The 26,665-nt window shown below is 46.2% G+C and overlaps 1 protein-coding gene across 2 annotated transcripts in view; it reads right to left on the reverse strand.

The window, feature by feature from the left end:
• LOC119461730 (putative methyltransferase-like protein 7A) overlaps positions 1 to 26,665 on the reverse strand; it is a 167,860-nt gene that overhangs the window by 15,654 nt on the left and 125,541 nt on the right. For both annotated transcript variants that reach the window (XM_049672062.1, XM_037723100.2), the window contains exon 2: positions 17,881 to 18,275. In XM_049672062.1, coding sequence (XP_049528019.1) covers positions 17,881 to 18,275 — 395 coding nt within the window. The remainder of the gene's footprint in view (positions 1 to 17,880; positions 18,276 to 26,665) is intronic.

Consider the following 26,665-nt stretch of genomic DNA (forward strand, 5'->3'; position numbering starts at 1 on the left):
ATCGGACCACAGAGCTACTAAATGTTCTTTACTGTTAGGCGCACCTCCACCTTCCCAAAGAGGGTGTACACGAATTTTCGACTGGGCGAATGCCGACGACGTCAGCCTTCTTGATTATCTAGATTGCTCTTACTCAACTTTTAGATCGTTCTCAAATGATCCTACAGTTTCAGTAGATGCATTATGGTCGACACTTGAAACAATCATTCAGCACTGCTTATCAAAATATATTCCCACAAAGATCAAACCAGTACGTAAGACAAACCCTTGGATAACAAGAAACATAATACAGCTAAAACGAAAGCTTGCCAGATTAAGGAAATTGAGAAATAAACTACCCATACCAGGCTACACTACTAAAATACGCGAACACTCCCTGGCACTAAAGTCAGCCGTAAAAAAGGCAAAATATGAATACATGAATGTCACCTTAAGTAATTTTATCAAAACATCTCCGTCTAAGTTTTGGCGATACCTTAATTCAAAGTCACGTCAGACCAGTAATCCATCACCAACTGAAGCTATGGCAAAGGCTTCAGAGTTCAACGAATACTTTATTTCAGTATTTACACAAGACAACGGTAAACAACCCAACCTCAAACCTCTTCCGAGCAACACAGCAAAACTAGATGACTTAATCTTAACCGAATCGGGAATTTTTTCCCTCTTACTTGAAATAGACCCAAAAAAATCTTGTGGGCCTGACAACATACCAAATGCATTTTTAATGCGCTACGCGGAATGGATGGCAAAGTTCTTGCTGATTATTTTTGTAAAATCATTGCAAATGGGCGAGGTTCCGGTGAAATGGAAAACTGCTAAGGTTATCCCGATACATAAATCCGGTGACACTACCAGCACAGCAAATTACCGTCCAATCTCACTCACTTGTACGGCCGGCAAAATCCTCGAACATATAATCCTAAAACATATAGTATCATTTGTAGAAAAAAATAATTTAATTGTCCCTAATCAGCATGGCTTTAGAAAAGGATTATCTACGACAACTCAACTGATTGAGACAATCCACGACTTAGCGCTTACAATGGACAAATGCAGTCAAACCGATATGATATTCCTAGACCTATCCAAAGCATTCGATCGGGTTTCCCATCCTAAATTACTTCAGAAACTTATCCACTATCTCGGTGACAACAACGTCACCAAGTGGATAAAAAGCTATCTTGGAGGTCGACGTCAATATGTATGTTTCAAAGACTACTCTTCTGATTGCGGCGATGTGCTATCTGGCGTCCCACAAGGTGCCGTTTTAGCTCCTATACTCTTTCTTCTTTTTATCAATGATTTACACATTAATACTAACGCCACAGTAAGAATGTTTGCAGATGACTGCGTTATCTACAAGGAAATAACCTGTCGTGAAGACCAGATAAGTTTAAACAGTGCACTTGAAAATATAACGCAATGGTGCCAAACGTGGCAGATGGTGATCAACACAGAAAAAACAGTTTATATGACAGTAACGAATAAAAGAGCGCCCATGAACTACCCGTATTATTTACAAGGACAGATGTTGAAGAAAGTAGAAGACTATAAATATTTAGGCGTCATAATTTCATCAGATCTTAAATGGGGCAAGCAGGTAACATATGTTGTTAATAAAGCACTGGCAGTTCTATACTCGTTAAAACGGTCGCTTAGATCCGCATCCATAGATACTAAACGCTTAGCATACCTGTCACTAGTTCGCTCTATACTGGATTATGGAATAGTATGTTGGTTTCCCTTCCGTGAAAAGTACATAGCAAAATTGGAGAGCGTACAAAGGAAAGCGATTAGATTTATTTTTAATAAGTATCGCCATCTTAACTCCCCTAAAGAACTATTAAGGCAAGCTGAGCTTCCCACTATACAAAACCGAGCCCGACTACTTCGTCTTAAGTTTCTTTTCCTTCTTCTTAATGGTAGCATGAAAATCAATGCGAGTGACTACTTACAGCAGACAGATACACGTAGTTCTCGAACAAAACACACCAAGCACCTAACAGAATACAGATTTCACAACGACATATTCAGGTACTCATTTTTTCCACAGGCAATCCGTGAATGGAATCTGTTGCCTGATGACGTTGTCACCTGCACATCACTGCAAACCTTTATCGCCAAGTTATCAAACAGTGCTTTCTAGCTACTATATGCACGTAGGCGCGCTGTGTCGTACAATGGCATTTTGAATCACTTCGCAGTGTTGTTTTCTGCCCTGATATATATGTGGGTATGTATGTGTATATATATGTGTGAGTATAAGTGTATATATATATATGTATATATATATTTTTTTTTGCTGTTCATGACTACATTTTCTTTCTTCGTTCTTCTTTTTTGTACTAACCTTCCAACACGGCGTTTACTACTTTTCCCCCTCGTTTTATAGCATTTGTATAATGAATATTGAGTGCATATTTTACTTCCCTGTTCACTTAAACTTATCTACGTCCGCGCCTACCTAAACCGTGTTCTCTTGAATATGTATCCTGCCCCTTTCCTGCAACAGCCTCAAATGTGAGGCTAGCAGTATGTTCAAATAAATAAATAAATAAATATTGTTACGGGCCGCCTCCTTGCATTAAGGAAGAAGACGACGATCGCCGGAAAACGCTACGCGTGTTGAGCCATCTTGGCCATCTCTGCCAACAATCCCTGTACATAAATACTGTCCCTTTTTTATCGATTTGACGCCCCGTCACACATTGGTGGGAGGTGCTGGGTATTCTCGCCAGATGACAGAGCACCGAAGCCGTCGGCGCTGCGGTGCGATCACCATGGCACATCAACCGTAATCTGCTTCTGCGCCGCGGATACCAATTGTAGTAGTCCAACCCCGAGACCCTGGAACGTTCAACGGCACCGATGGTATCGACTTTGAGGAATGGCTCACGCTATACGAACGGGTAAGCGACTCCAACCACTGGGACCTGACAGTCATGCTGGCTAATGTGGTGTTTTATCTCAGTGGAACGGCGAAGTTAAGGTATGACAATCACGAGGCCGACTTTGGGAGCTGGGATACATTCAAACAAAAGCTCCGTGACCGGTTCGGTAAGGCCTCCAGTCGAAAAATCGCTGCGAAGCAGCAGCTGTCCACTCGTGCCCAGACGTCCACGGAATCATATTTGTCTTACATACAGGATGTACTGGCGTTGTGCCGTAAAGCTGACAGTAACATGCCAGAGTCTGACAAGGTTGGCCACGTCCTCAAAGGGATAGCGGACGACGCATTCAATCTGCTCATGTGCAGAAATTGTGCTAGCGTCGATGCTATGATCGAGGAGTGTCAGCGCTTTGAGCTGGCTAAGAGCCGCCGTATTGAACGACCATTCGCCCGGCTTCCCAACACCGCTGCAACGTCTTCTTGTGAAGAGCGGCAGCAATCAAACCTTTCGCTGCCGTCGGCCGAATTGACGAGGATTGTCCACCGTGAAATCGAGGCAATGGCTCCCGCTAGCCTCTTTACCAGCTCTAACGCCGACGACTCGAGCACACCAGCGGTTTCACTCATCCAAGCCATCATGCGAAACGAACTCGCGAATCTCGGGGTTCACGCTTCTTGCGCCGTTGTCAGCCCTACATCCGCTTCCGGGGTCCCGACATCGTTCCCTCGGTATCCACGGTTCACTCCACGATCGCGAAACCCTGCTGCTTGGCGAACTGAAGAAGATCGGCATATCTGCTTTCACTGCCGCCGTGTCGGGCACGTTGCTCGCTACTGTCACAACCGCTGGTCGTTCCCGCCACGTACTCCATCTTTTGGCCATGCTCGCCGCCTTGATCGCAGCCCTTTTGAGCCACTATCTGCGGCACACCCCTACAATCCTAACGCTGCCACGACATGGTACAGCCGCTCGCCGTCACCTAGAGGTCGCCAGTCGCGTTCGCGACCGTACCGCCGTCCGTCCTCCCGCTCCTCGCCACCTCGCCGCGCCCCGTCGCCGAGCAACCGTGGCTCCTTCACTCCGGAAAACTAATATATGCAGCGCCGGAGGTAACGCTGCATCTACGACTCTGCCCGAAAACCCTCTAGTTACTCTGCCGACTCGACGCTGTGTGTTGGACGTTGACGTTGATGGCGTGATGATTTCTGCACTTGTCGACACCGGGGCTTATATTTCTGTCATGAGCTCAGGTCTTCGCCGTCGCCTAAAGAAGGTGGTCACACCTGCTGTTTCCCACGTTGTAAGAGGGGTCGATGGAGGAACTCCCACTATCCTTGGCATGTGCACCGCCCGCGTCACAATCGCCGGGCACCCAACTACTGTTTTATTTGCCGTTCTTGAACAATGTCCATACAACGTTATTCTTGGTCTGGACTTTCTCGCTTCTCGCAACTCATTCTGCCCTAATTGGCTGTGTAACTGGCTTCCTGCAGCTCGAACTACCTCACCTAGCCGATGCCCCAACCACGCCTTCGGCCCGTCTCTGCTCTCTCGACTATGTGCGCATGCCCCCGCAAGCCGCCATGTATATCGCCATGGTCTCGAGCCCTCCTGTCGCTGATGGCAATTACGCGCTACTGTTTTCCAAGAACTCCACGATGCTCCGACCGCTGGCCATCTTGGCGTATCCCGCACATACGATCGCGTGCGGCGCCGATTTTTCTGGCCTGGTCTGTACCGATCTGTTCGACGCTACGTTGCTGCGTGTGACCTTTGTCAGCAATGTAAACGGCCCTCAGGGTTGCCTGCAGGCCTCCTGCATCCTATTCACATACCCCAGGAGCCATTCTACCGCGTCGGTCTCGACCTCCTCGGTCCATTTCCTTCGTCTACTTCAGGGAACAAGTGGATCGCAGTAGCGACCGACTACGCTACGCGTGTTGCCATCACGCGAGCTTTGCCGGCTAGTTGTGCCACTGACGTCGCCGATTTCCTCCTTCATGACGTCATCCTTCGTCATGGTGCTCCTCGGCAACTGCTCACAGACTGAGGCCGCTACTTCTTGTCGAAAGTTGTCGATGACCTCCTTCGTTCCTGTTCTGTGGAGCACAAGCTCACGACTGCGTACCACCCGCAGACCAACGCGCTCACCGAAAGGCTGACCCGCACCTTAACCGATATGCTGTCGATGTACGTGTCTGACGACTATCGGGACTGGGACAGCGCTTTGCCATACGTCACGTTCGCGTACAACTCCTCCGGTCACGACACCGCCGGTTTTTCGCTGTTTTACCTCCTGTATGGCCACCACCCTGCATTGCCTTTTTACACGCTCCTACCTGCTGTTCTACAACATACCACGGAGCATGCCCGCGATGCTGCTGCGCGAGCCCATCTGGCACGTCAGATAGCTCATGAGCGACTATCCGGCTCGCAGTTATGCCGAAAGGACCGTTACGACCGCAGCCAGCGGCACCTCTGTTTTTCTCCGGGATCTCTTGTGCTTCTCTGGACTCCTTCTCGTCGCGTCGGTCTCCCCGAAAAGCTTTTATCGTGTTACACCGGACCTTACAAGGTTTTACGGCAACTTAGTGACGTGAACTATGAAATCACTCCACTGAACAGTTCTTCACCATCTACCCTGCCATCTCGTGACGTCGTGCACGTATCACGACTGAAGCCATGCTTTTCCGTCGCCTCCTCGTGTAATTAGTCTGCGCCGAGACGGCGCTCAGCCCGCCGGGGCGGTTAGATGTTACGGGCCGCCTCCTTGCATTAAGGAAGAAGACGACGATCGCCGGGAAACGCTGCGCGGGTTCAGCCATCTTGGCCATCTCTGCCAACAATCCCTGTACATAAATACTGTCCCTTTTTTATCTTTTTGACGCCCCGTCACAATATCTTCCATATACCATTTATAAAAGGTCCCCGTGGCAGTTTTTCATTGTGCAGGTTGGTTACGATATAAGCTCCTTGCGTAGTGATTATTGTGGTGTTATGGTGCTGCCGAGCCCAGGGCAATGCCTTGGTATGGTTTATGAGTGTCTCGTTGTGTGTAAATTGCTACTTTGCGATAATGTTGAAGTAAATACCGGCCCTACACAGACCGAAATGCTTACACAGTTATTAGAGGGGCAGGCAACTCTTCGTAATGATATAGAAGAACTGCAAACGCATTTCTTGAAAACTGATAAGCTGGTTTTGGAACTTCACAACGCGTTTGACAAAATACAGACACAAATCACATAGCCTACAGTCTATTGAACCTTTGATCAGCTTCCAGGCTAAAAACCTAAAAGACCTTGAGAATCGAAGCCGACGATCTAATCTGCTCATTCATGTGATACCTGAAATTCCAAATGAGACAGAAAATGCACTCAAGCATAAACTTGTTAAGGAAGTATTTAATGAAAAATTGAATGTACAGCATGATTCTGTCGGCCGGATTCATAGATTAGAAAAGCAAGGTGACAAGCGACCAGTAATTCTGACGTAATAGTTCAGCCGAAATCCGCTAGGTGGAGATAAGTAATTAAAGGGAAACTGAGACATCCACCCAAATGTAGCAATTTGCTTCAATGGAAACCCAACCGGGTGCCCCGAAAGAAAGCCTCGCAGTTGAAGAAAAATAAGTTTGCAGAAAAGCCTCGCAGTTGAAGAAAAATAAATTCGTCCCGGACCAGGACGAATTTTTCTTCAACTGCGAGGCTTTCTTTCGAGGAACCCGGTTGGGTTTCCATTGTAGCAAATTGCTACATTTGGGTGGACGTCTCAGTTTGCCTTTAATGACCGGTAATTCTGTATCTTCAGAATTTTGATGAAAAGAAAGAAATGCTGCAAAATGTAAAAAAAAACTTAAGGAAACTAGTATTTTTATCCAGAACGACTACTCGCAATCTACCTTAAAGAAGCGCAAGCTTCTTTGGGAAAGTGCAAGAAACGATAAACTTCAAGGAAAGAAGGTGTCACTTATACACGACAAAGTCAAAGTAGACAGGCATCTTTTGTTTTGGGACGAATCGCAAAACAAACGGGTACAGGTTGCAGATAGTCGCCCTCGGCAAACACAGTCGTGAAACAATGAACCTTCAAGGAATAAGCAGCTACGATTATTAAACAATTATACTAGAAGAATTGTAAATAAAGGAGATTCCTTAGAAATACTGTTGCTTGAACACGACCTTCACATTACTGTTATTACCGAAACTTGGCTTCGGGAGGATATTAGCGACCAAGACATCTTTCCTCCCTCCTATAGTGTTTACCGCGTGGATAGGTCTTCTAGGGAGGAGGTGTGGGGGTCCTAATTAAAGATCCGTTATAGAGGCTATCGTTCTGGACATAATACCTACGTTGGAATGTTTATGCATTAAGGTATCTCTTTGGGGTTATACCCTCGTTATATTCACAATCTACACACCTCCTGAATATTTGCATTAATTACCGTCTTGTAAGAATAAATATTTACTTAGTAAGATTATTCTACTTGGTGATTTTAATTTGCCCGGTGTAGACTGAATGCACCTTCCGCCTGCGCCACATCACAGTCAGGATATTAATGTACTCTTTGATATCATCTTTACACATGATCTCAGACAAGTTGTTCTTGAGCCGACACGTGTGCACGGTTCTTCATCTTCAGTTCTCGACCATGTTTTCTTAGCTCGGAAATTCACTGATTTCACGGTGGTGATCGAGCATGGGCTATCTGACCACTATCTTGTTTGTGTTTGCTTACAGCTTGTTTCCTGTGCTAAAACTAAAAATCGTCTGTCCATTTTGTCAAAGGTTATTTTAGCGCGAACGACGCATGCGTGATTGATTACTTGGAAAATTGTCTAACTGATTTTCACGAAAATAATGTTCACTTACTTTGGACCCACTTTAAGGACATGTGTCACGTTTGCCTTCACAAATTCACGCCAAATAATAAAAAAACAAGTTGACAAGCAAACACCATGGATCAATCGCAACATCATTCATATGAAACGTAAAATTAAGAGATTAAAAAAGGCCCGTACGCAGTCAAACTTAATATCTGAATTACAAGACAAGCTTGCACTTGCCGTGCATAGATCAAAGAATTATTATTTGAACTCATCTCTGCCTAATTTTATTAAAAACTGTCCAAGTAAATTTTGGTATTACATTGCCGAGAAGAAACCAATATCCCAAATGACAAAAAATAGACCAATGGTTATGGAGAAAGTTGAACTTGCTCATCACTTTAATATGTTTTTTTTCACGGTGTCTTCTCGAATCCCAGTGATTCTTCACGTAACTGCCCAGTGTACCAACCGTTTGATGTGATTTTATGTCGTATGCTGGTGTACGCTCTATGGTGCTCAACCTAAAACCGAAATGATCAAGTGGGCTTGAATATCCCTAACTTGTTTCTCCGTAGATATGCTGCACCCTTATCACAATTTCTTGTTATAATATTCCATGCTTCATTATTGTCGTCTGAAAAACCGAGTGATTGGAGAACAGTTCGAATAGTGCCAATTCACAAAAAGGGAGACCATCTACTTGTAGAAAACTACCGCCATATTTCTTTAACGTCATCATGATGCAAACTCATCGAACATATCACAGCAAAAAGCATAACTACATATCTAAAAATGCATTCAATTTTAACTAACTTTCAGCACGGGTTCAGAAGAGAGTATTCGACTGTCACACAGCATGTCATTGTAGTTCATCCCTTTGCACCAACCCTTAACAAGAACGGACAAATAGACATAATTTTCCTTGGCTTCCGTAAGGCATTCGATACGGTCCCTCATGTTAAATTAATTATAAAACTTGAAAATGCAGGAATCCCTGAGATGTTTATCTCTTAGGTTTCTGCTTATTTGTCTAACCAGAAACAATTCGTTGAGATAAATTGCGAAAACTCGGGCTGCATTGTTATTGTTAACACGGTTGAAGGTGGTGTACAAATTCGATTATTTGCCGATGATTGTGTGCTCTTTAAAGTTATTGTTTCTCTACATGATCGAACTAGTTTCTGTTGTAGTTTAAATAATATTCTTGCATGGTGCAGGCAAGGTCGATCCACATAGGTCGCGAAGCTTCGGGCGAAAAGCTTTTCAGAACCAATTGTCACCGACATTAGCAAGAGTCGTTATGGGAGCAGCGATTGAAGCGCGAATATGTTTGGAAGGAATAAACACTGGAAAAAAATAAACGTTTTTAAATTAACGCGAGATGCAGTCAGATTCATTCAACGAAAATAAAATTCCTAATCCATTTTATATACGCATAGCGAGAAAAGAAGTTACAACTCTATTTTACTTGATCATTGTCGATAAATACCTTTTTTTCAGCGCCCACCGTGAGAGCACCCATCGATAGCGGCGGGCGTTGACGCCGCTATCACTTGCAATGCAATGCAGCCCTTCGAGTGCGTGGAAATGCGCGCTCGTAAAGTTCACCTGTTACAATACTCCCCCCCTCCCCCCCCCCCTCACATGTTGTGTTGTTTTGCATATCGACGTTTGTCTGAGTTAAGTGACGCGGGTAGTTTTATTGTTTCTTAACCTGTGCAGTCAAAAGTAGTGAGTTGCGACCGCCCGGTACTTGATTCCTCTAGTTGTTTTCATGCGACAGCGCCGGCCGACAGGCTTGGCGTCCGACGTAAGGACGAGCACTCTACGCAATCTACGCCCAAAGCGTTCGTCAGCCTCCAAAGAAAGTATGTTCTGTGCAGCCATGCGATTTCGACACCCGTACGGCTGACCTTTTCCTGCATCGCTTTCCACGCTGAAATCTCGGTGGGCCCATCAAGTCGAATGGCGGGGCATTTGAATATACAGCTCTAATGTCATGCCTCCGGAAACAATTTTCGCGCCTATGAGAACAAAATGACGTCACTGCTGTTTTTAACGGATATGATGTCAAATGATTTTTTTCTTCCGCCGGAAGTGTTCCCTCCTCACACAGATGGCGCTAAGCCCCATGGACCGCCGATAAGCCGCCATGTTTTGAACGTTTGGGCTTCTATGGAAGCTTCGCTACCAGGTTTATTTACCTTGGTGCAGGTGCTGGGGAATGACACTAAACACAGATAAAAGCGTCCTACTGCGAATGACACATAAGAAATCACCCCTGCCTTATACGTGTAAGTTATGTCCATTACCTCTTCATGAAGTCACTAGCTATAAATACCTAGGAGTGACCCTTAACAATACACTATCATAGAATGATCAAATAGCTAACACTTGCGCTTCAGCCTTCAGAAAACTATGCCTGTTGAGGCACAAACTTTAAAAAACCCTATCTAATGTTAAAATGCTATGCTACATCTCCCTAATTAGACCTGAGCTGGAATATGCTTGCATAGTTTGGGATCCGTACACAAAAACTAATTTCAATAGTCTTGAAAGATTTCAGAGAAGAAAAGCGGTCAGATTTATATTTAACAAATTTTCCAGATGTGATTCCCCCACCGAACTTATGAAAATTAACATCATTGAACCACTCGAACTTAGAGGAAAGAAACAGAGACTTGAATTCCTTAAGCTACTTCACAACAACAATTTATCCCTCGACCCCTCTGAACATTAATCGCAGTTATCGACCAGAACTACACGCCACCGCAGACATGATGCATAATCCCCTTACTTTGCAAGAACAAACACTATCAGGTTTCCTTTTTTTCCTCGAACTGTAACCGAATGGAATTGTATGATTGAATCCACTTCCTAATCTTGTAATTTCATGGTTCTGTTTGCTTTGTCAATATGATTGTCATTGTATGTGTCATATGTCGCCCTCCCTTCTTGGACCACGTGAGTGAGTGAGTGAGTGAGTGAAATAACTTTTATTACAGGTCCGGCGAGGACGCGAACTCGTCGCGCACCCGGCTTGTCCCACGTCGGGACCGGCAGGTCTAGCCCACCAGCCCGGTCGCGGGCACACCGGACAGCCAGGATTTGCTTGTCTAGAGCGGGGCTACGCAGAAGCGAGTCCCACTCGTCCTTGCTGAACTTGGGGTATCTCGACCCGCACTCCCAGAGCATGTGTGCTAGAGTGGAGGTCTGCCCACAGGATGGGCAGGCGTCGTCGCGATATACGTCAGGGTAAACTTCGTGCAGAACGGCCAGACACGGATATGTGCCGGTCTGCAAAAGTCTAAGCGAAACAGCTTGCGCCCTATTCAATTTGGGGTGAGGCGGTGGAAAGACCCTTCTGGACATGTAGAAAAATTTTGTCACCTCGTTGTGAGTAGCGGGAGCATCCCTGTGGCCGTAGGGCCACAGGGATGCGGCCACGTGTCCGCAGTATTTGATAAATAAATAAATAAATAAATAAATAAATAAATAAATAAATAAATAAATAAATAAATAAATAAATAAATATGTTATGTGACGAAAAAGCGTGCAGGAGTGGGCGTGGCCGGTGGTAACAGCAAAGCCCGAGATTGAATCAGCCTGGAGTACGTTTTGGTGGGCGATGGTGAGTTGGCGGCGCAGCTCATTAAAGCTCTGACAAAGGTTGTTGAGCCCGGCGACACTGGTAAGCTCTTGGCCAGCAAGCAACATCAGGAATGCACCGTCATAAACCCCTTCGAGGATGTCTTGATCTTCTCGTCCTCTGTGATGGTGGGATTTATCTGGTTGCAGAGGGCAAGCACAACCTCAATGTACCTTAGAAGTGTCTCGCCCGGCTGCTACGCTTGCTCGCGTAGACGCTGTCCGGCGTGAAGTTTTCGTAAACGGGCCTGCCACACACTTCAGTAAAAAGGGTCTTCAACGAGAACCAGCTCATAATCTCCGATTATTGACTTTTAAATCAAATGGTGGCAACATCCACCAGGAAAAATATCACATTGTTCAGCATCGTCTGGTCATCCCATTTGCTACGGGTGGTTACGCGTTCATACGACGAAAGTCAGTCTTACACATCGTGTTCCGCAGTCACGCTGACAATGATCGGGTCCCGCTTACGGGAAACACCAGCGCAAAAGACAGGCCGCCGCCGTGGGCGCAGGCTGCGCGCTGGCGGTATGAAGCCTAAATGCAACACTGTTTAGCAGGCGGCGTCGCTCATCGTGCTATAAGATCTGGTGGGCAATGTTCGAGTGCGGAGCTTCAGGACGAGGTAGGCGGTCACGACACTTCCACCAAATATGAAAAGGGTTATTGTGAATAACAGTAACTGATAGAAGGCACTGTAGTGTAGGCCAGGAACACGGGCTCTCAAGCAATCATAGCACGCGTCTTCGTTTTTCTCAACACGCCACAGATAACACATTTAGGAGTGCATTTGCTTTGTTACAACTGCAATAAAGACTACCTTACTGACCGCACTCTGTAGAAATAAGTGAACAATGTTCTGCCAAATCTAACGAGAAATGTGGGGTTCCGCAAGGTAGTGCTTTGTCTCCAGTTTTCTTTCTGACATACAGTAGTGACCGGCCCTCTAATATTTATGATAACGTTAAACTTTTCGCCAAGGAGTGTGTTCTGTATCATGTGATCAATTCTCATAGGGATCATTTTGTCAGAAATCACGCTCGAATATTAGTATACAGATGATGCAACGATTGGCAAATGACACTGAACATTAGGAAATCTGCTATCTTATCAGTTATTAGAAAGAACGCCTAGTGAACTAATCCAAAAAGCCAGCCTGCAAAATAGAGCACCCAATGGCATCGTTGAATGTGAGGTTGGCATGGTTCCCATCGCCTGCGGGAAATGCTATATTGGCCCAACTGGGTGATGTCTTAATGAACGCCCGCTAGAGCAACGCAGGAATGCTGCTTGACTAAGTGGCGTTGGTCATTTAGCCGACCACATTCGCCATTGCTCGCATAAGCCAGCGCGCAAGGTGTTTTTCGAACAAACACGTGTGTTGCGCAAATTCAGCACACAGAAAAACTGGGAAATTTGTGAAGCGGGTTGTATCTCTAATGGAAAAGATTACTGCGTCAGTGCTCCGCCTTTTACCCTCGGGAAAGAAGAACTTGATTACCTTAGGGCAAACATGTGTGTCGAGATTGGACATGCGTTATGTGAAACTTTTGCCGGCATTTGGTTTTCGCCGCCTTTGCTGATTGTGGCCTGGATCAAGGAAATACCCTTGAACGGTCGGGTGCACAATCAGCGCCCCCCCCCCCCCCCCCTCTTTGTATATAAAGCCCTATTTTCGGTGAATACAATTTATTCGAAGTCCGGCGTTCTTCTCTTTCTTGTCTCGTCGGTGTATACTTGTGCGCTGGGACGATGTTTCATAATGCTAATCACAACCAACTAGCCCAGCTGTCCCCGCTTAATGAGAAACAAGCACATATCAGAATTTCATTATGCTCTAAATAACACCAAACCTAATCCAAATTAAAACTACTTCTGTTTGAAATTAACACATTACTTCGGATGGGATCGTCAATTTAGCATCCTTACCTCAACTGCTCTGCAAAAAGTTCTTTTCAAGCGAAACTTGTATACGCTAGCCTGCTTCGGCGATGTAACGCTAATACTCCGGTTCCTGGGCGGCTCGCCGGCGCCGGAGCGTGAGTCATTATGCACGGTGCCAGTTGCGTAGGCGCGCGCTCACGCAACAACACCTAGATAGCACAAGGCCTACGCACTCCGATTCATGACGTCATGCTACCCGGCCTGACTTCCATAGAATCTAATGGGGATGCTGCCGGGTAAGCAACACTGGTTTTGACGCCACCACTTTCGTCACGCCAGCCTTGGCTATGAAAATTTCGGACCAGGTAGCATGACGTCAAAGATCGGATTGCGTAAACCTGTCAAGGTCGATCCACAGAGGTCGCGAAGCTTCGGGCGAAAAGCGGTTCAGAACCAATTGTCACCGACATCACCAAGGGTGGTTATGGGAGCAGCGATTGAAGCGCGACTATGTTTGGAGAGAATAAACACTGGGAAAGAAAAAAGCATTTTTAAATTAAGCGAGACGCAGTTAGATTCATTCGACGAAAATAAAATTCCTAATTCATTTTATATACCCATGGCGAGAAAAGATACTACTGTATTTTACTAGATTATTATCAATATATACCTTTTTTCAGGGCCCACCGTGAGAGCGCCCATCGATAGCGGTGGGCGTTGACGCCGCTATCACTTGCAATGCCATGCAACTCTTGGAGTGCGTAGAAAGGCGCGCACGTAAAGTTCACACTACGCCCCCTCACATGTTGTGTTGTTTTGCATGTCGACGTTTGTCTGAATTAGGTGACGCGGGTAGTTTTATTGTTTCTTAACCTGTGTAGTCAAAAGTAGTGAGTTGGGCCCTTCAGATACTTGTTTACTTTAGTTTTTTTCGTGCAACAGCGCTGGCCGACGGCCTTGGCGTCCGACGAAAAGACGAGCACTCTACGCAATCTACGCCCAAAGCGTTCGTCGGCCTCCAAAGAAAGTATGTTCTGTGCAGCCATGCAATTTAGAGACCCGTACGGCTGATCTTTTCCGGCATCGCTTTTCGCGCTGAAAACTCGGAACGCCCATGAAGTCGAATGGTGGGGCAATTGAATATACAGCTCTAATGGCAGGCCTCCAAAAACAAATTTCGCACCTATGAAAACATGACGTCACTTCAGTTTTTGACGGATATGACGTCAAATTATTTTTTCTTCCGCCGGAAGTGTTCCCTCCTCACACAGATGGCGCTAAGCCCCATGAACCGCCGGTAAGCAACCATGTTTTGAACGTATGGACTTCTATAGAAGCTTCGCTATCAGATGTATTTACCTTGGTACCTGTGCTATCTAGGTGGTGTTGGCTCACGCCACGTGCGCAGCCAATCAGAGGCGTTTCGCTTCCGCCGGAGAAGGAAAGGATTTCGCGCGCACTGCGCCCGCGTCGTTTCCGTCTCGGACAGCCGATGGGACGGCCGCTCATTGTGCGGCCGCCCGAACAACAGGCAGCTCTCGCCGAGTGCCGATGGGAGATCGCCCGTGAGAGGGCGCGTCGTCGACGGGCCGATCCTACGGTGCGAGCTGCTAAGGTACAGCACTCCGCCAACGCCGAGCAGATCACCTGACCTTGCCATGGTCAAGGTCAAGTTACTCACAAGAAACATAACCATCAAACACAAGGTGCAACCAGGACAAGCTTCGCTTTCCCCCATCTTCCGGTAGGGGAAGGGCGGACGATTTTTAACTGACATATCCGACAAGCCACCCCAAGCAGTAAGCTGCGAGCATATAAGACATTTGTCACATCGGTGTAGGAATTTTCTAGTGTTTAATTTCTCTTAGTCGAACAATGCATTAATAAAATAGAAGCTGCTCAAAGAAAGGCCTCTAATATGTATTTACAACAAATACCAAACAGCAGACTCACCCACAGAATTGTTGAAACAAGCCGGCATTCTCAACTGAGAAAATCGAGCCAAGCTTGCGCGGCTGAAGATCATGTACCAACTAATATAGGGTGTTCGTGTTTAGGTTTCTGGGAATTTTTAGAAATAGCCTGTGGCAGGTAGCATAATTCTTATCATTGAGCTGGATTAGTTGATTAGGCGGACATTAGTAGCACGAGGAATCGAAACACATATTCAACTAGTTACCAAAAATTGAATAATTAACTTAGGGAATTATTTTACGACACATATTGCAATTTCCGAATTGTAGCCAGTGAGCTTGTCTGGCGTATCCACTTCGAATGAATTTCCAGAATGACACCAGTTTGGAGATATGTGCCCTCAAACTAGCCGTAAAAATGCACTCTTGTTCCACTTACTTTTTTACCAAAATGCTATTTTCTACATTGAAGCACAAATGTAACTGGAACACCCATGTATTTCGTCCCACACGATGCAAAATAATATCTCGGAATTGGTGTCATCCTGGTAATATATTTCAAGTGGATGCGTCTTGCAAACTCACTCGCTACAATTCCTAAATTGCAATATGTCATAAATTAACTAAGAAGTTTATTAGTAAATTTGTGTTAATTAGTTGAATATGTGTGTCGATTTCTCGTGCTACTAATGACCATTTCTTCGAATAACCCAGCTCATCGATAACAATTAAGCTACCTGCCACAGGCGATTTTTAAAAATTTCGTAAAGCTTAATTTTGAACACACAGTTAACCGAATACGCAAGAAAGTTCGAAATACGTATCTATAACACAGACACGACGCACCCATCCTAAACATTCTTTTACTATCGACGAACTCTCATTTCATACCGAATGTCACAAGTATTTTTTTTTCCTTAATAGCAGGTGAACGGAACCAACTCGATTCTTCTATTACCAACAGCCAAATGTTACCTATATATTTAGGATTAGTCGAAAAAGAATTACATGCTTCAAAATTATAACATACCTGTGTTATTATTTTCTGTACAACTTATTGTATACATTATCCTAACCCATTACTAGTAATGCCAAGAATAATCCGTATGGTTTATTACCACTTTTATTATTGTTAACTTTATCGCCATGCAGCATTTTCTGTTATTTTTGCTCACCATACTGTTTTGCTATGTTTATTGTGCATCTGTTTGTGCTCTCACATTTGTACACATTGACATGGTATGTGTTAGGATTTCCTGTGTACATGACCTACCTGTTATGATCCCTGATAAGATATATAGTATAAATAAATAAACACAAAAAATGAATATGTTCGACCAAGTGTCACAAGATGTCAATACCAACTTTGCTTGTGCTGTCCGTGGCTCTGGTAACCCGGTAATACAGGAACGCTAAGGCTACGTTCACACTTGGGAAGCGGCAAGTGGGCGGAAAGGCCAAAGCGGCCGGAAAATCTTTGCCGCGCATGTCCAAGTTGTTCACATTTGTTTTGCTACCGCAGCGGCCGCCGCTGCCGCTTTCGCCCACATCCATCTAGTCTGCGTACGTTTGTCGGCGTGGTGGTGCTCATTATCGCATCATCAAATGTGTTACGCTTCATCAAATGTGTTCATTTCGCGCAACTTCGCGTGTCATCTGCGACCTTCGGTAAATTCCTTGTTGGCGTTCCGTAATTCTCCTCACATGGGCACGGTAGCGCTGAGTCACAGGTTGGTGCCTAGGCGTGATTATATTTCTTTATTAGCTTTTATTTACAGGTTGTAATAACATTTCATCATTTCCTATTATTGGCGGCAGCCTCCAGTACACCAAAGCTAAAACTCGGGCTGGAACTTGTGTTGGGGCTCGCCGAAGCCTGCGCGTCCTACGTGAGACCTGAGACCTATGGTCCCAATCAATTGTCGCGACGAGAAAAGCACCGCGCAATGAAAAAAAAGCGCCCCGCGACTTCTGCGACATACCACGCCCGTGCGAAGAGAATTGTGTAGCGCCAACGAGAAATCTGCCCAACGTTTTTGTGCCATGGAAGTGGGAGAAGAAAGAAATTGTTTTTTATGCTTCTACCTACTTGTTTCCTAGAAATGGACAATGAATAAACAGAAGGAGCGGACATCTCGGAAGCGGCGCTGGTGGGTTCGCCCGGCTTTGCAAAAGCGTGAGAAGTTGGGTCACGCCAAGGCTTTGTTGGCGCACCTCCGGTCGCGCGACGTTGAATAATATCGCGAGTATTGCTGAGAGTACGTTTTAGTACCCCTCTTGTCGTAGAGCAAGTGGTGGATCTAGATCGCGTCGAGCACCATCGCAGCCTACACTTTTGGTGCCATGTACAATTTTACGACCGGATGTTTACATGCTAGTGGAGCTTCCGGTCGAGCGGAACGACTTTCCGCCGCGTTTCCGCCTCGTCATGGCGTAAAAATCGGTCCGAGACCGATTTTGCTCGCCGCCCGGTCTTCCGCCCACTTTGCCGCCTAGGCAGGCGGATTTTTCGAAGTTTTTGCCGCTGCTGTCGCCTGCTTCGAGACCAAGTGTGGACGTAGCCTAAGACATAGCCGACAAGTTAAAACTCCATTTAGTCCCTTGCTTTACGCTTTCTCAGTGTTAACCTCAAAAGCCGTGGTTAACGCATGTATTCGGCTTCATTTCGCTGAACAGTTTTCTGAAGGTGCAATAATTCAATGTTTATACCTTTGGGTAGTTGTTGAGCTCTCTGAGGAAAACGTTGCCGAACTCTGGATTGGGATCCACGTTGGTGTACCTAATCTTTCTTGTGACGTGCTCAAAGTTCGCTCCTGTACCCGCGCCAATTTCTAGCACCCGGAGAGCGTTTTCTTTCTTGAGCGCGGGATCCCGTGACACCAAGGACTCCAGAGGCTTCAGCGCAGCGCGCCGGGCTGAAGCCATGCCGTCTGCATAAATGAAGGCTCCGACACGAAAAGAAGTGACAAAGAACAGCTCACGTAACTTTCTGGACACTAGTAGCGCTGGGAGGAGTACGATCCCGAATATGAGCAGTGATGTGAGCCACATGACACCACAGAGCTGCCAGAGAAACCGCATCCTGCCTGCTATATCCACCTGCACTGAAGGCATGCGCTTCGTTCAACATCGCACGAAAACAGTCCCCGACCACTTGTCAGATCACTGCGAGAAGGAAAATTTATTGCCGGCAGGTGTTGTCTTTGAAAAGTTGTATTTTTGCATAATTTTCTCCACGCCTGAATAAACACTGCCGACAAGCAAGATTTATTTTTTAAAAATGTATTTTGTCTTCCGCTTACTTGTACACTAATTGCGTTCTGTTGAAATAACATCAATTTGCAAGATACTAACTCGAAGATGTATACTGGAGTTCAACTATCTCAGAAGAAAAATAAAGTTGGGTTGGCTGGCTGATTTATTAATCGTTCTTCATACCGACATTTAGGCGCACTTATAGCATGATAATCATCACGGAAACGTGATATCAATTTAATCTTATCAAAAGTTGACTGCGAATTGAGGTATATCAGCCTAAACTTTAGCAAGGCCCCCGTTTCTAGAAGAACACTTCTTTAGAAGAAACTAGCTAAACCTAAGCTAAAATACTTAGCTGCTATATGGTATCCTAACCAGGCTCATGCTCTTACGGGATAACTCTCTTCCTTGCATATACCTGTATATACTACTGTGCAGCAAGTACAGAAATAAATCATTTATATCACTCCCGTCTTCAGTCGTATGCAGAAAAATATTTTGCCAGTGCATATTTCATAAAGTTTATCACCATTCTGCATAACGAACTTATCATAATACCTCACCCCCTCACCGAAAATATCATTAGCGAAATAAAACATCTGCTTCGTGTCATGATTTGGTTGCTTTGCGCCTAAATTTTCCTCCCAATTGTTATGGCGGTATTGCCGAGGTATGTTTGCGTTTTATCGCGATTGCAATTGTATGGACACTCTAGGCGAATTTCTGCCGTCGTCGTCGCCGTCATTGTCGCCGTGAGGTTCCGTATAAAGTCCAAAGGCGATAACACTGTCGCCGGGAGCCCTACGCTGTATGCGCGATTGAAGGCGTGTGAGCGGAGCCAACGATCGCGCCTCGATTTCTCCCGTGCGAAAGGGCGGAAAGCGGGCAAGAAGTGCGCCCGTCTTTCGCCGCGCGAAACCCAGCTAATGTTGCGAGGTCCCGGGGGGAGAGGAGGTAGGGGCGGCGTTCTGCTACGGCTGCAACTGCGTATGCGGCGGCTGCGCGCGTTCACGCGGCCGTATCTTGAGAGCTGTCTGCGTTGGGGGCGCAGTCTACGTGTGTTCGCGGCTCCTAGCTGTGTGTGTGTGTGTGCTGTGTGTTCTCGGCGCTCAGTTTGCGTTGAAGCGATAGACAGCAGGAAGTTCACTTGGCTCGCTGCTGCTGCCGCATTTCCCCACGCCAGCGTTTTGACAGCGAGTGTCTGTGGTCATCGAGTGTGATCATGTTTGCTGTGCGCGCTGATGGTATTCTTGTTAATTTAGTTAGCAAGCGAATGTTTGCAAGTCGATACGGTCGATAAAGCTGCTATCGTTACTTCGAATGGCTCTCTGCCAATTTGCTACCGCAATCGATGCTTCGCCTTTCGGGCGAAACTGCGACTTTTTTCCTACTGCCCTTAAAAGAAAGCTTTAGCTTTGGCTCCCATGTGAATACATAGAAAAAGATAAGCTGTTTTGTTGACAACCACGGCACCGAATTTGATTAGGATTCTTGCATTTGAAAAAAAGGGTAACATTATCGTATCTTCTCATACAAAATTAAAATTTAGGTTGCAAAAATTGCTAAATAAAAATAAACATCTGCCCAATTTACATTACTAAATCAATATTCAAAAAATGATATCATCATTTTGTAAATTGCATTTTATAATACATCTACAGCAAACAAGAGTAATGCATTGAAGATTACTTTTAAGTATACCTTTATGTGTGAATAAATGAATAGCTAAACCTTGGTAAATATTCTAACAATTTCTTGTCATCTGTCAACTTATATGTAAAATGTGTCCTCTTACACGCTCTAACGTATGCAGTTTACTGAACGGTCATACCTCTATTTCGTGCGCTAGGAACTTCTAAACGTTGTGGTTCATTGTTTGGGAAACTTACAAATTTTAAACTTTATTTTTAAAATTTTAGGTTTTATATCTAAATTGTGCTTCATAGAGTCAATATAAAGTAATTTTCTCGGTTTATTGCAAAGACAATTTTCATATTGGTCTAGTAGTAGTCTCATAAAACATTTCAACATTTTACATGTATTTCAATAAAAAAAATCTGGGTTAGGTCAGCGGTCAAGCTTTCTCTTAAACTATCAGGTGCCCTGCAGACTGAGTTCGTCTTTGTTTATCGCTCGGAGGTTTTTGTTACCTGCTATGAGGACATGCTCAATGCTTGTTTTACATTCCCACAGGCTATACCATAAAATGTTATCTAAAATTGCTCCACTCTAATTATGTGTTCTCACGCACTACTATCTGGGCTCTAACAATGGTACACGGCCATTTTAATTACTGTAATGTTCAGTTCTTATTCAATTCTTCCCTCTGCGATGCAGTTTCGTTGCGTACATCGGGCATAGTAATTATGTTCTTCAGAATAACGTTTGCCTGAGCTCGTTGGTTGCACATAGCACAAGCGGTTTCCAGCAGAACGTACTGACACGCACAGAAAGGGACGACGACACACGTTAGTCTAGCAACTGTTGCTAGTCCAGCGTGTGTCGTCGTCCCTTTCTGTCCGTGTCAGTACGTTTTGCTGGAAACCATTTGTGCTAGTTATGCACATTTGTGTTCCAAATAACTCATACGATATCGGTGTGGCTGCATCCAGTGGAATCCGCGTCCAACGTGCAGACCGTGCAGAATATCCAGGCAGAATATTCAGACAACACACTTTATTGCGAGTGTAACTGTATGGAAACTCCAAGCGCATTTCTGCCGTCGTCGCCGCCGTGAGGTTCCGTATGAATTCCGAACACGACGACATCCTTGCAGCACGCCGTACAGTGTATGTGCGAGTGGTAGTTGCGAGGGTAAGCCGACAAACGCAGCTCAATCCCACGCGCGCGAGGGAGAAAGCCGGGTGGAAGGGCGCCGTCTTCTGTCACGGAGGGGCATGGAGAGAAGCGAGGCAGACGGGGGGGGGGGGGGGGGGGGCGTTCTACTCCGGCGACGACTGCTGCTTATGGCTTGGCAGCGCGGGCGCCGCATCATGACAAAGATCTGCGACTAGCACAAAGCGCGCGCCCGCGCGGGCCTCCTCTTTCTTTTATGCAGACAAAGTGCATGCGACGAGTGCCGGTACCTTCGTATGCGCTATGCTAATAGAGAAATTCAACAAGAGGGGACTATCGGCGAAATCTGGCCAAAGGAAATACTTCACGCTAGTAGTAACGGCCGTCCCTTAGCTGCCGCGAGTGTCGAAAAAACGTGAAATTAAGTTAACATTGCTTTTGTGACATAGGGTCTTTTTTACAGGGACACTAAAGAGAAACAGGAAGCTCAGCTGGAATAAAAGAGGGACCTTCAGGAATGCATGCAGTTTTTGTTGGGTGCAAAAATATGAGTTATTAGCGGAGAAATTCGTAAAAAAAGACCAAATATCTCTTCCTCAATTTCTCTCACCCCAGATTTGGCGCTGAAGCAGTGTCGTCACAGATTTCATTGCTCTCAGCGAATCAGAATGCGCCATGATACGTCACCGCTTGCGCAAACAGCCGAGGCGCTGGATGCATCATGGCTGCATGCATGGTCGCTGCGTTTGCGTTCGCCGCGATGGATACTGTTGCTGCCTCTGAACGTTGCAACGAAGAGCTCGCCAGGGAAGCAGGACTGCATTTCAGCGATATTCAGTGAAACGGAGCGCGAAATGATCCTCCGTGCTCGAGCGGTAGGTGTTTCCGCGTGCGATGGCGGTGAGCCGCCGGCCGCGCCGGTGGAAAGCAGAGCTTTATTTTCGTCGACGGAAGGCGAAGCGTCCGGTCCGCCAGGCTACGATGTTCCCGGCAGAACAAGCGTAGAAAGTTGCGCACGTACATTGGTATGGGTATTTCGTGGCTTTATTTAATGACATTCAACATTCACCAAGCCGCCAGTTTTCTGCTGCAGGGGCACCGGTAGAAGGTTTGATGAAGGCCGCATTGAGGGAACAGCTGCTCGAGAAAGGACTGGCCCCTGGGGCACGCCAAGATACTTTCCGAGGGCAGGATTTTACACATAATCCGAGGGCGAGAAATGCAGAGAGCACACCATCAGTTTCTCTGGCTCTTTTGCCGTTTTATCATCGGCAGAGCACTGAGCCATTGCGAACGCCTGGAAGCCGGGGCTCACCGCGCGACACCACATGAAAGGGCACAATCGAGTCAACACTGCCGCTGCCCCTGAGCAAGCGCCATGGGCCATTTATACAGCCCTCAACACTACACACATGAGGCATTTTCTAGCTGTTTCCCGCGAAGTCAACGTTTTTCGAGCCACGCAACACGCAACCAAACACCGTAGAGCGGAACAGGCGCGCGCGACGATGCATTCACCAAAAACGAAACTACGAAACTATCACGACAGGATGTATCGCCATGCCATTTTTTGTGCTAAACTTGTACTTCCTCGCTTGAAATGGTTTAAAAAGTTGGCAAATGTTGTTTATGTACGTTTAAGGTGTATTTCATTTTGCGTTTTATTAACAGCAATAAATCGCTCTCGACCAATCGCCACCGGCCTGCATTTGTAATCTCCGACGTCACCAACGCGTAGTGCGGGAAATTCTAAGGGGCATCAGCACCTATCCTTCAGTTTTTCGCTATTTTCTCGCTTATTAAACATCTGTTTGCAGTAAGAATGGTATGGCTGTGATCGTGAAAGGATAATCTATCATTTAAGCTCAACTTCCGGTTTCTCTTTAGTGTCCCTTTAAAAGAGGATAGTCTTTCTTGGGCTACCTCAACGCGAAAAACTTTGTCTGTCACTCAGTTCAACCGCCCGGCCAAAGCCAACGAAGCTGCTAGCACTGGTGGCACGGAGTCATAGACGTCGATATTATACAGCGCAAAGGAAACCTCAGGCCTGTTTGAGGCAAAATACGTGTGCAGAACCGTGATCCACAGCGTTCATTTAATTAAGACTACACATTGTACTGGTTTTTACATTAGCAAATGAAAAATCAACGCGTTAGAAATGGGGTAGAAGAGGCACTATGCGCTAAAAACAAAGCGACTGCAGCCGCGTCTCTGTAGCCGGCTTTAAGCCAACAGTAAAAAAGGCGCGATAGCACAGCAAGCGCGCGAAATTTGAATTGAATTCAGCTGAACCTGCATTGCATCCATCATGGGAGAAGTGAGAGGGGAGGGGAAGAGCGTGAGGGGTGGGAGGGGGGAGAAGAGGGTGTTACGTATCAGAAGCGGCAGAAGACTATCGTCTTTCGACGTCATTTGCAACGAAGCAAGCAAATATGCGGCCATTTTTTTTAATGTAGCCTGGCTGGGTTACGCTCGCGGCGTATTCTTGCGTTCCTTCTGCACATCGACTCGGCACCACTGCACTATTGGACTACGACAAGGTGAGAAATTTTATTTGACAGTCTGCAATGGATTTCAAGCAATTTAAGCCTACGGCACAGAACTGAGACTTGTGACGCAGTTAGCGAGAAACAGCTCGGCCGTCCTGGAGCAGTTCATTTGCGTTAATGAATCGTGCTGGGACGGGGTTTTGACGCTTTCTATGGGCCCCAACCTTATTGCAACTAATACTGGCAGTGTTTTGGGCCTGGCGTTGTGACGCAGTTAGCGAAAAGGAGCTCGGCCGTGTGAGGCAGTTAGTTTCGCATGTACTGAATTTTACTGCGACAAGTTCGTGACGCTTTTTCTGAGCCCCAACATTATTGTAATTATTTCGTTACTTTCTGGGGTAGTGTTGAGGCATGCTCGCTGCGCGGGGCGTTATGGCGAAGTTAGCGAAAAGCAGCTCGGCCGTGGTGGCAAATGGTTTGGCGTGTACAGAATGTTAGTGGGACACGTTTGGGACGCTTTTTATGGCCCCGAAACAACATATACCTTCTTTCGGTAATCACGCTTGTTGAAAACGCGATGAGCAATTGTCAAGAGTGATAATATGGGAGTGTGTTGCTTGCGCTGGCAGAATAGGATAAAGATAACGCCGAGGAGCTCAAAAACTACGAACTTGATTGTAACTAAAAAATTCTGCTGTCTGCACGACGGAAAACAGGCTTTGCACCCACGCATTTGTCTTGAGTGCGAGCAGAAAATTCTGCGAGCGCCTAGCATGGTCTGGCTCTGGAGCCTGTGTTGTGGCGATCTCTGTGTACGTAGCGTATAATTGCGTTGGGTGAGGCCAAGTAGTTTTGGAAACGCTGAGTCGTCCATGTATTTGTGCTCCTAAAGTGCATGAAATACTGCCTGGGAATGGGGGAATGCTTGGAACTCAGATATTGTCTTCAAATTTTATGGTATTGTTTCGGATGAGTCAAGTATTTTCTACGCTGTCTATGTAAAAGCGAATTGCTTTTGTTTGTAACGCTGCGCATTCACCCCTTTCGCATTTTTCGCCTCTACATGCAGTATACCTATAACGTCTAAATACCAAATGACACGTGCTTGTAATTTACTTTTTTTCAGCTGATGCCGTCCACGAGCTGCGTATGGGAGCCACTGCTGCTCACCTGTTGCCACAACGTTGGATGAATGTAGAAAAAGCCCGGAACGAGCATTTCTTTAGAGCAAAATAAACATTTCCCTGTTTCACAAGGCGTCTTGCGTCTACTTTATGAAATTGCACGTGACACATATTCGATCGGGGCTTGTAAAGATCGTTCGCAATCATTTTTACTAAATCATAAAACGATTTGGCAGCAAGACCGCACGTGGTTGAGCAGTAGAAGCAAAAATAAAAATGCAGTGTCGATTAGCGCAGTTGGCGTAACGTGTTCCAGCTAGCCTTCAAAACGCGCTCGCCCAAAACAATCTTCCTCCGTGCCCAAAACCGAAACTTGAAGTGTGGCTCGGTAGTAGTAAAGTCCCTGGAGAGCAGAAAAACTAGGGACTTTAGGTATCAGGGCGAGATGTGTTCATCGAGCGAGATGTGCTCATGTTTACCTGCGCGCGCGTGACACCGTCCTTAGTTAGTTTGTAAGCGAATCTTTGCAAGTTTATACGGCCGACAAATCTCATATCCTTACTTCGCACTGCTGTCTACTAATTTGCTATCGCAATCGATGCTTCGCCTTTCGGGCGAGACTGTGGCTTTTAACAGCTAAAGCTGTATATGGCTAGGCGAAACGAAAAATCATTCGTCCTATATATCGCTAAACATCTCCATTGGCTGTGCCGTCATTAATGTCGTCCTCCACGTCGCACCCAAGCACGCGCGTAATTGGCAGCGCCGTTAGGGACGTCGTTAGCGAACGCATTCCCGCCATTGCCACATTGACGCTGCTCTGCCCGCAACGCCGTCTCCTCGACTCGCCATTGTCGCATGCGTTCGATATCTCGAGTTAGCTCGGCGTCCTGGGGCCGTATTCTGTAACGCTTCGGTTTTCGAAGGATTCGGTTTGGCGGTGGCGTCACATTGGGGCGGTCCGTTGACGTAATGAAAACAAGTGAAGGGACAGAGACCAATCGGCGCGAAGGTTTCTTTTTGTGGCAGTGAACGTCACAAACCGAGTAAAAATATAGCAATTTACGAGCGCTTTTTGGTAAATAAAAATAATTTGTTCATGGTATTGATGAGGTTTACGTTTTTCATCATGAAACATGTGTGAGTTGTACTGGCGGTGAGTGACTTAACGAATTTTGTTTACTTCGGTTGACCCATTTATGCCGCTAGGTGGGACGTCGTACGCTAACTTCGCGTTGCGGTCAAAATACACACTCAAGTTCCTCGCACAGTCGGAGCGCTGTCTCTTTTTAGAATATGAATTGTCGCCTGAATCCCTCGTCTGTCATCTCAAAGGCGTCTTGTCGACGTCGAGGTTGTCGCTGTCTATCACGGAGGCTCGCGAAAAGCACGATAACAGGCGCCACAGGCACCGCACACGCGGTCATTTTGCTCCGAGTGCCGCTATCTCGCCCGTGCACACGGCACGCACAGGCTCTGCACACGGCACACCGCGCTTCGGATCAGACCGAAGCAGCGCGCGCGGCTTCGCTTCGTAGCAGACGACAAATTCGGTTTCCGCGTGATTGACATGTGCGTGACGTCATCAAAAAATGCGTTCGCGCCCTGAGTCGATGGCGTCACCCAGGCGGCGACCAATCGCTGCACGCAAACCGAATCCTTCGAAAACCGAAGCGTTACAGAATACGGCCCCTGGTTAACAGCATCAGGCAGCCATTGGCACTTGCGTTCCACTAGAAACATAAACATGTAACCAATAATTGAGAAACGCTTCAATACAGCGTCGGGATTAATCCACTGCTAAACACTGGGGCCGCACGTTTCAGC

This window comes from Dermacentor silvarum, chromosome 8 (genome assembly GCF_013339745.2).
Source record: "Dermacentor silvarum isolate Dsil-2018 chromosome 8, BIME_Dsil_1.4, whole genome shotgun sequence".
NCBI classification, from domain to species: domain Eukaryota; kingdom Metazoa; phylum Arthropoda; class Arachnida; order Ixodida; family Ixodidae; genus Dermacentor; species Dermacentor silvarum.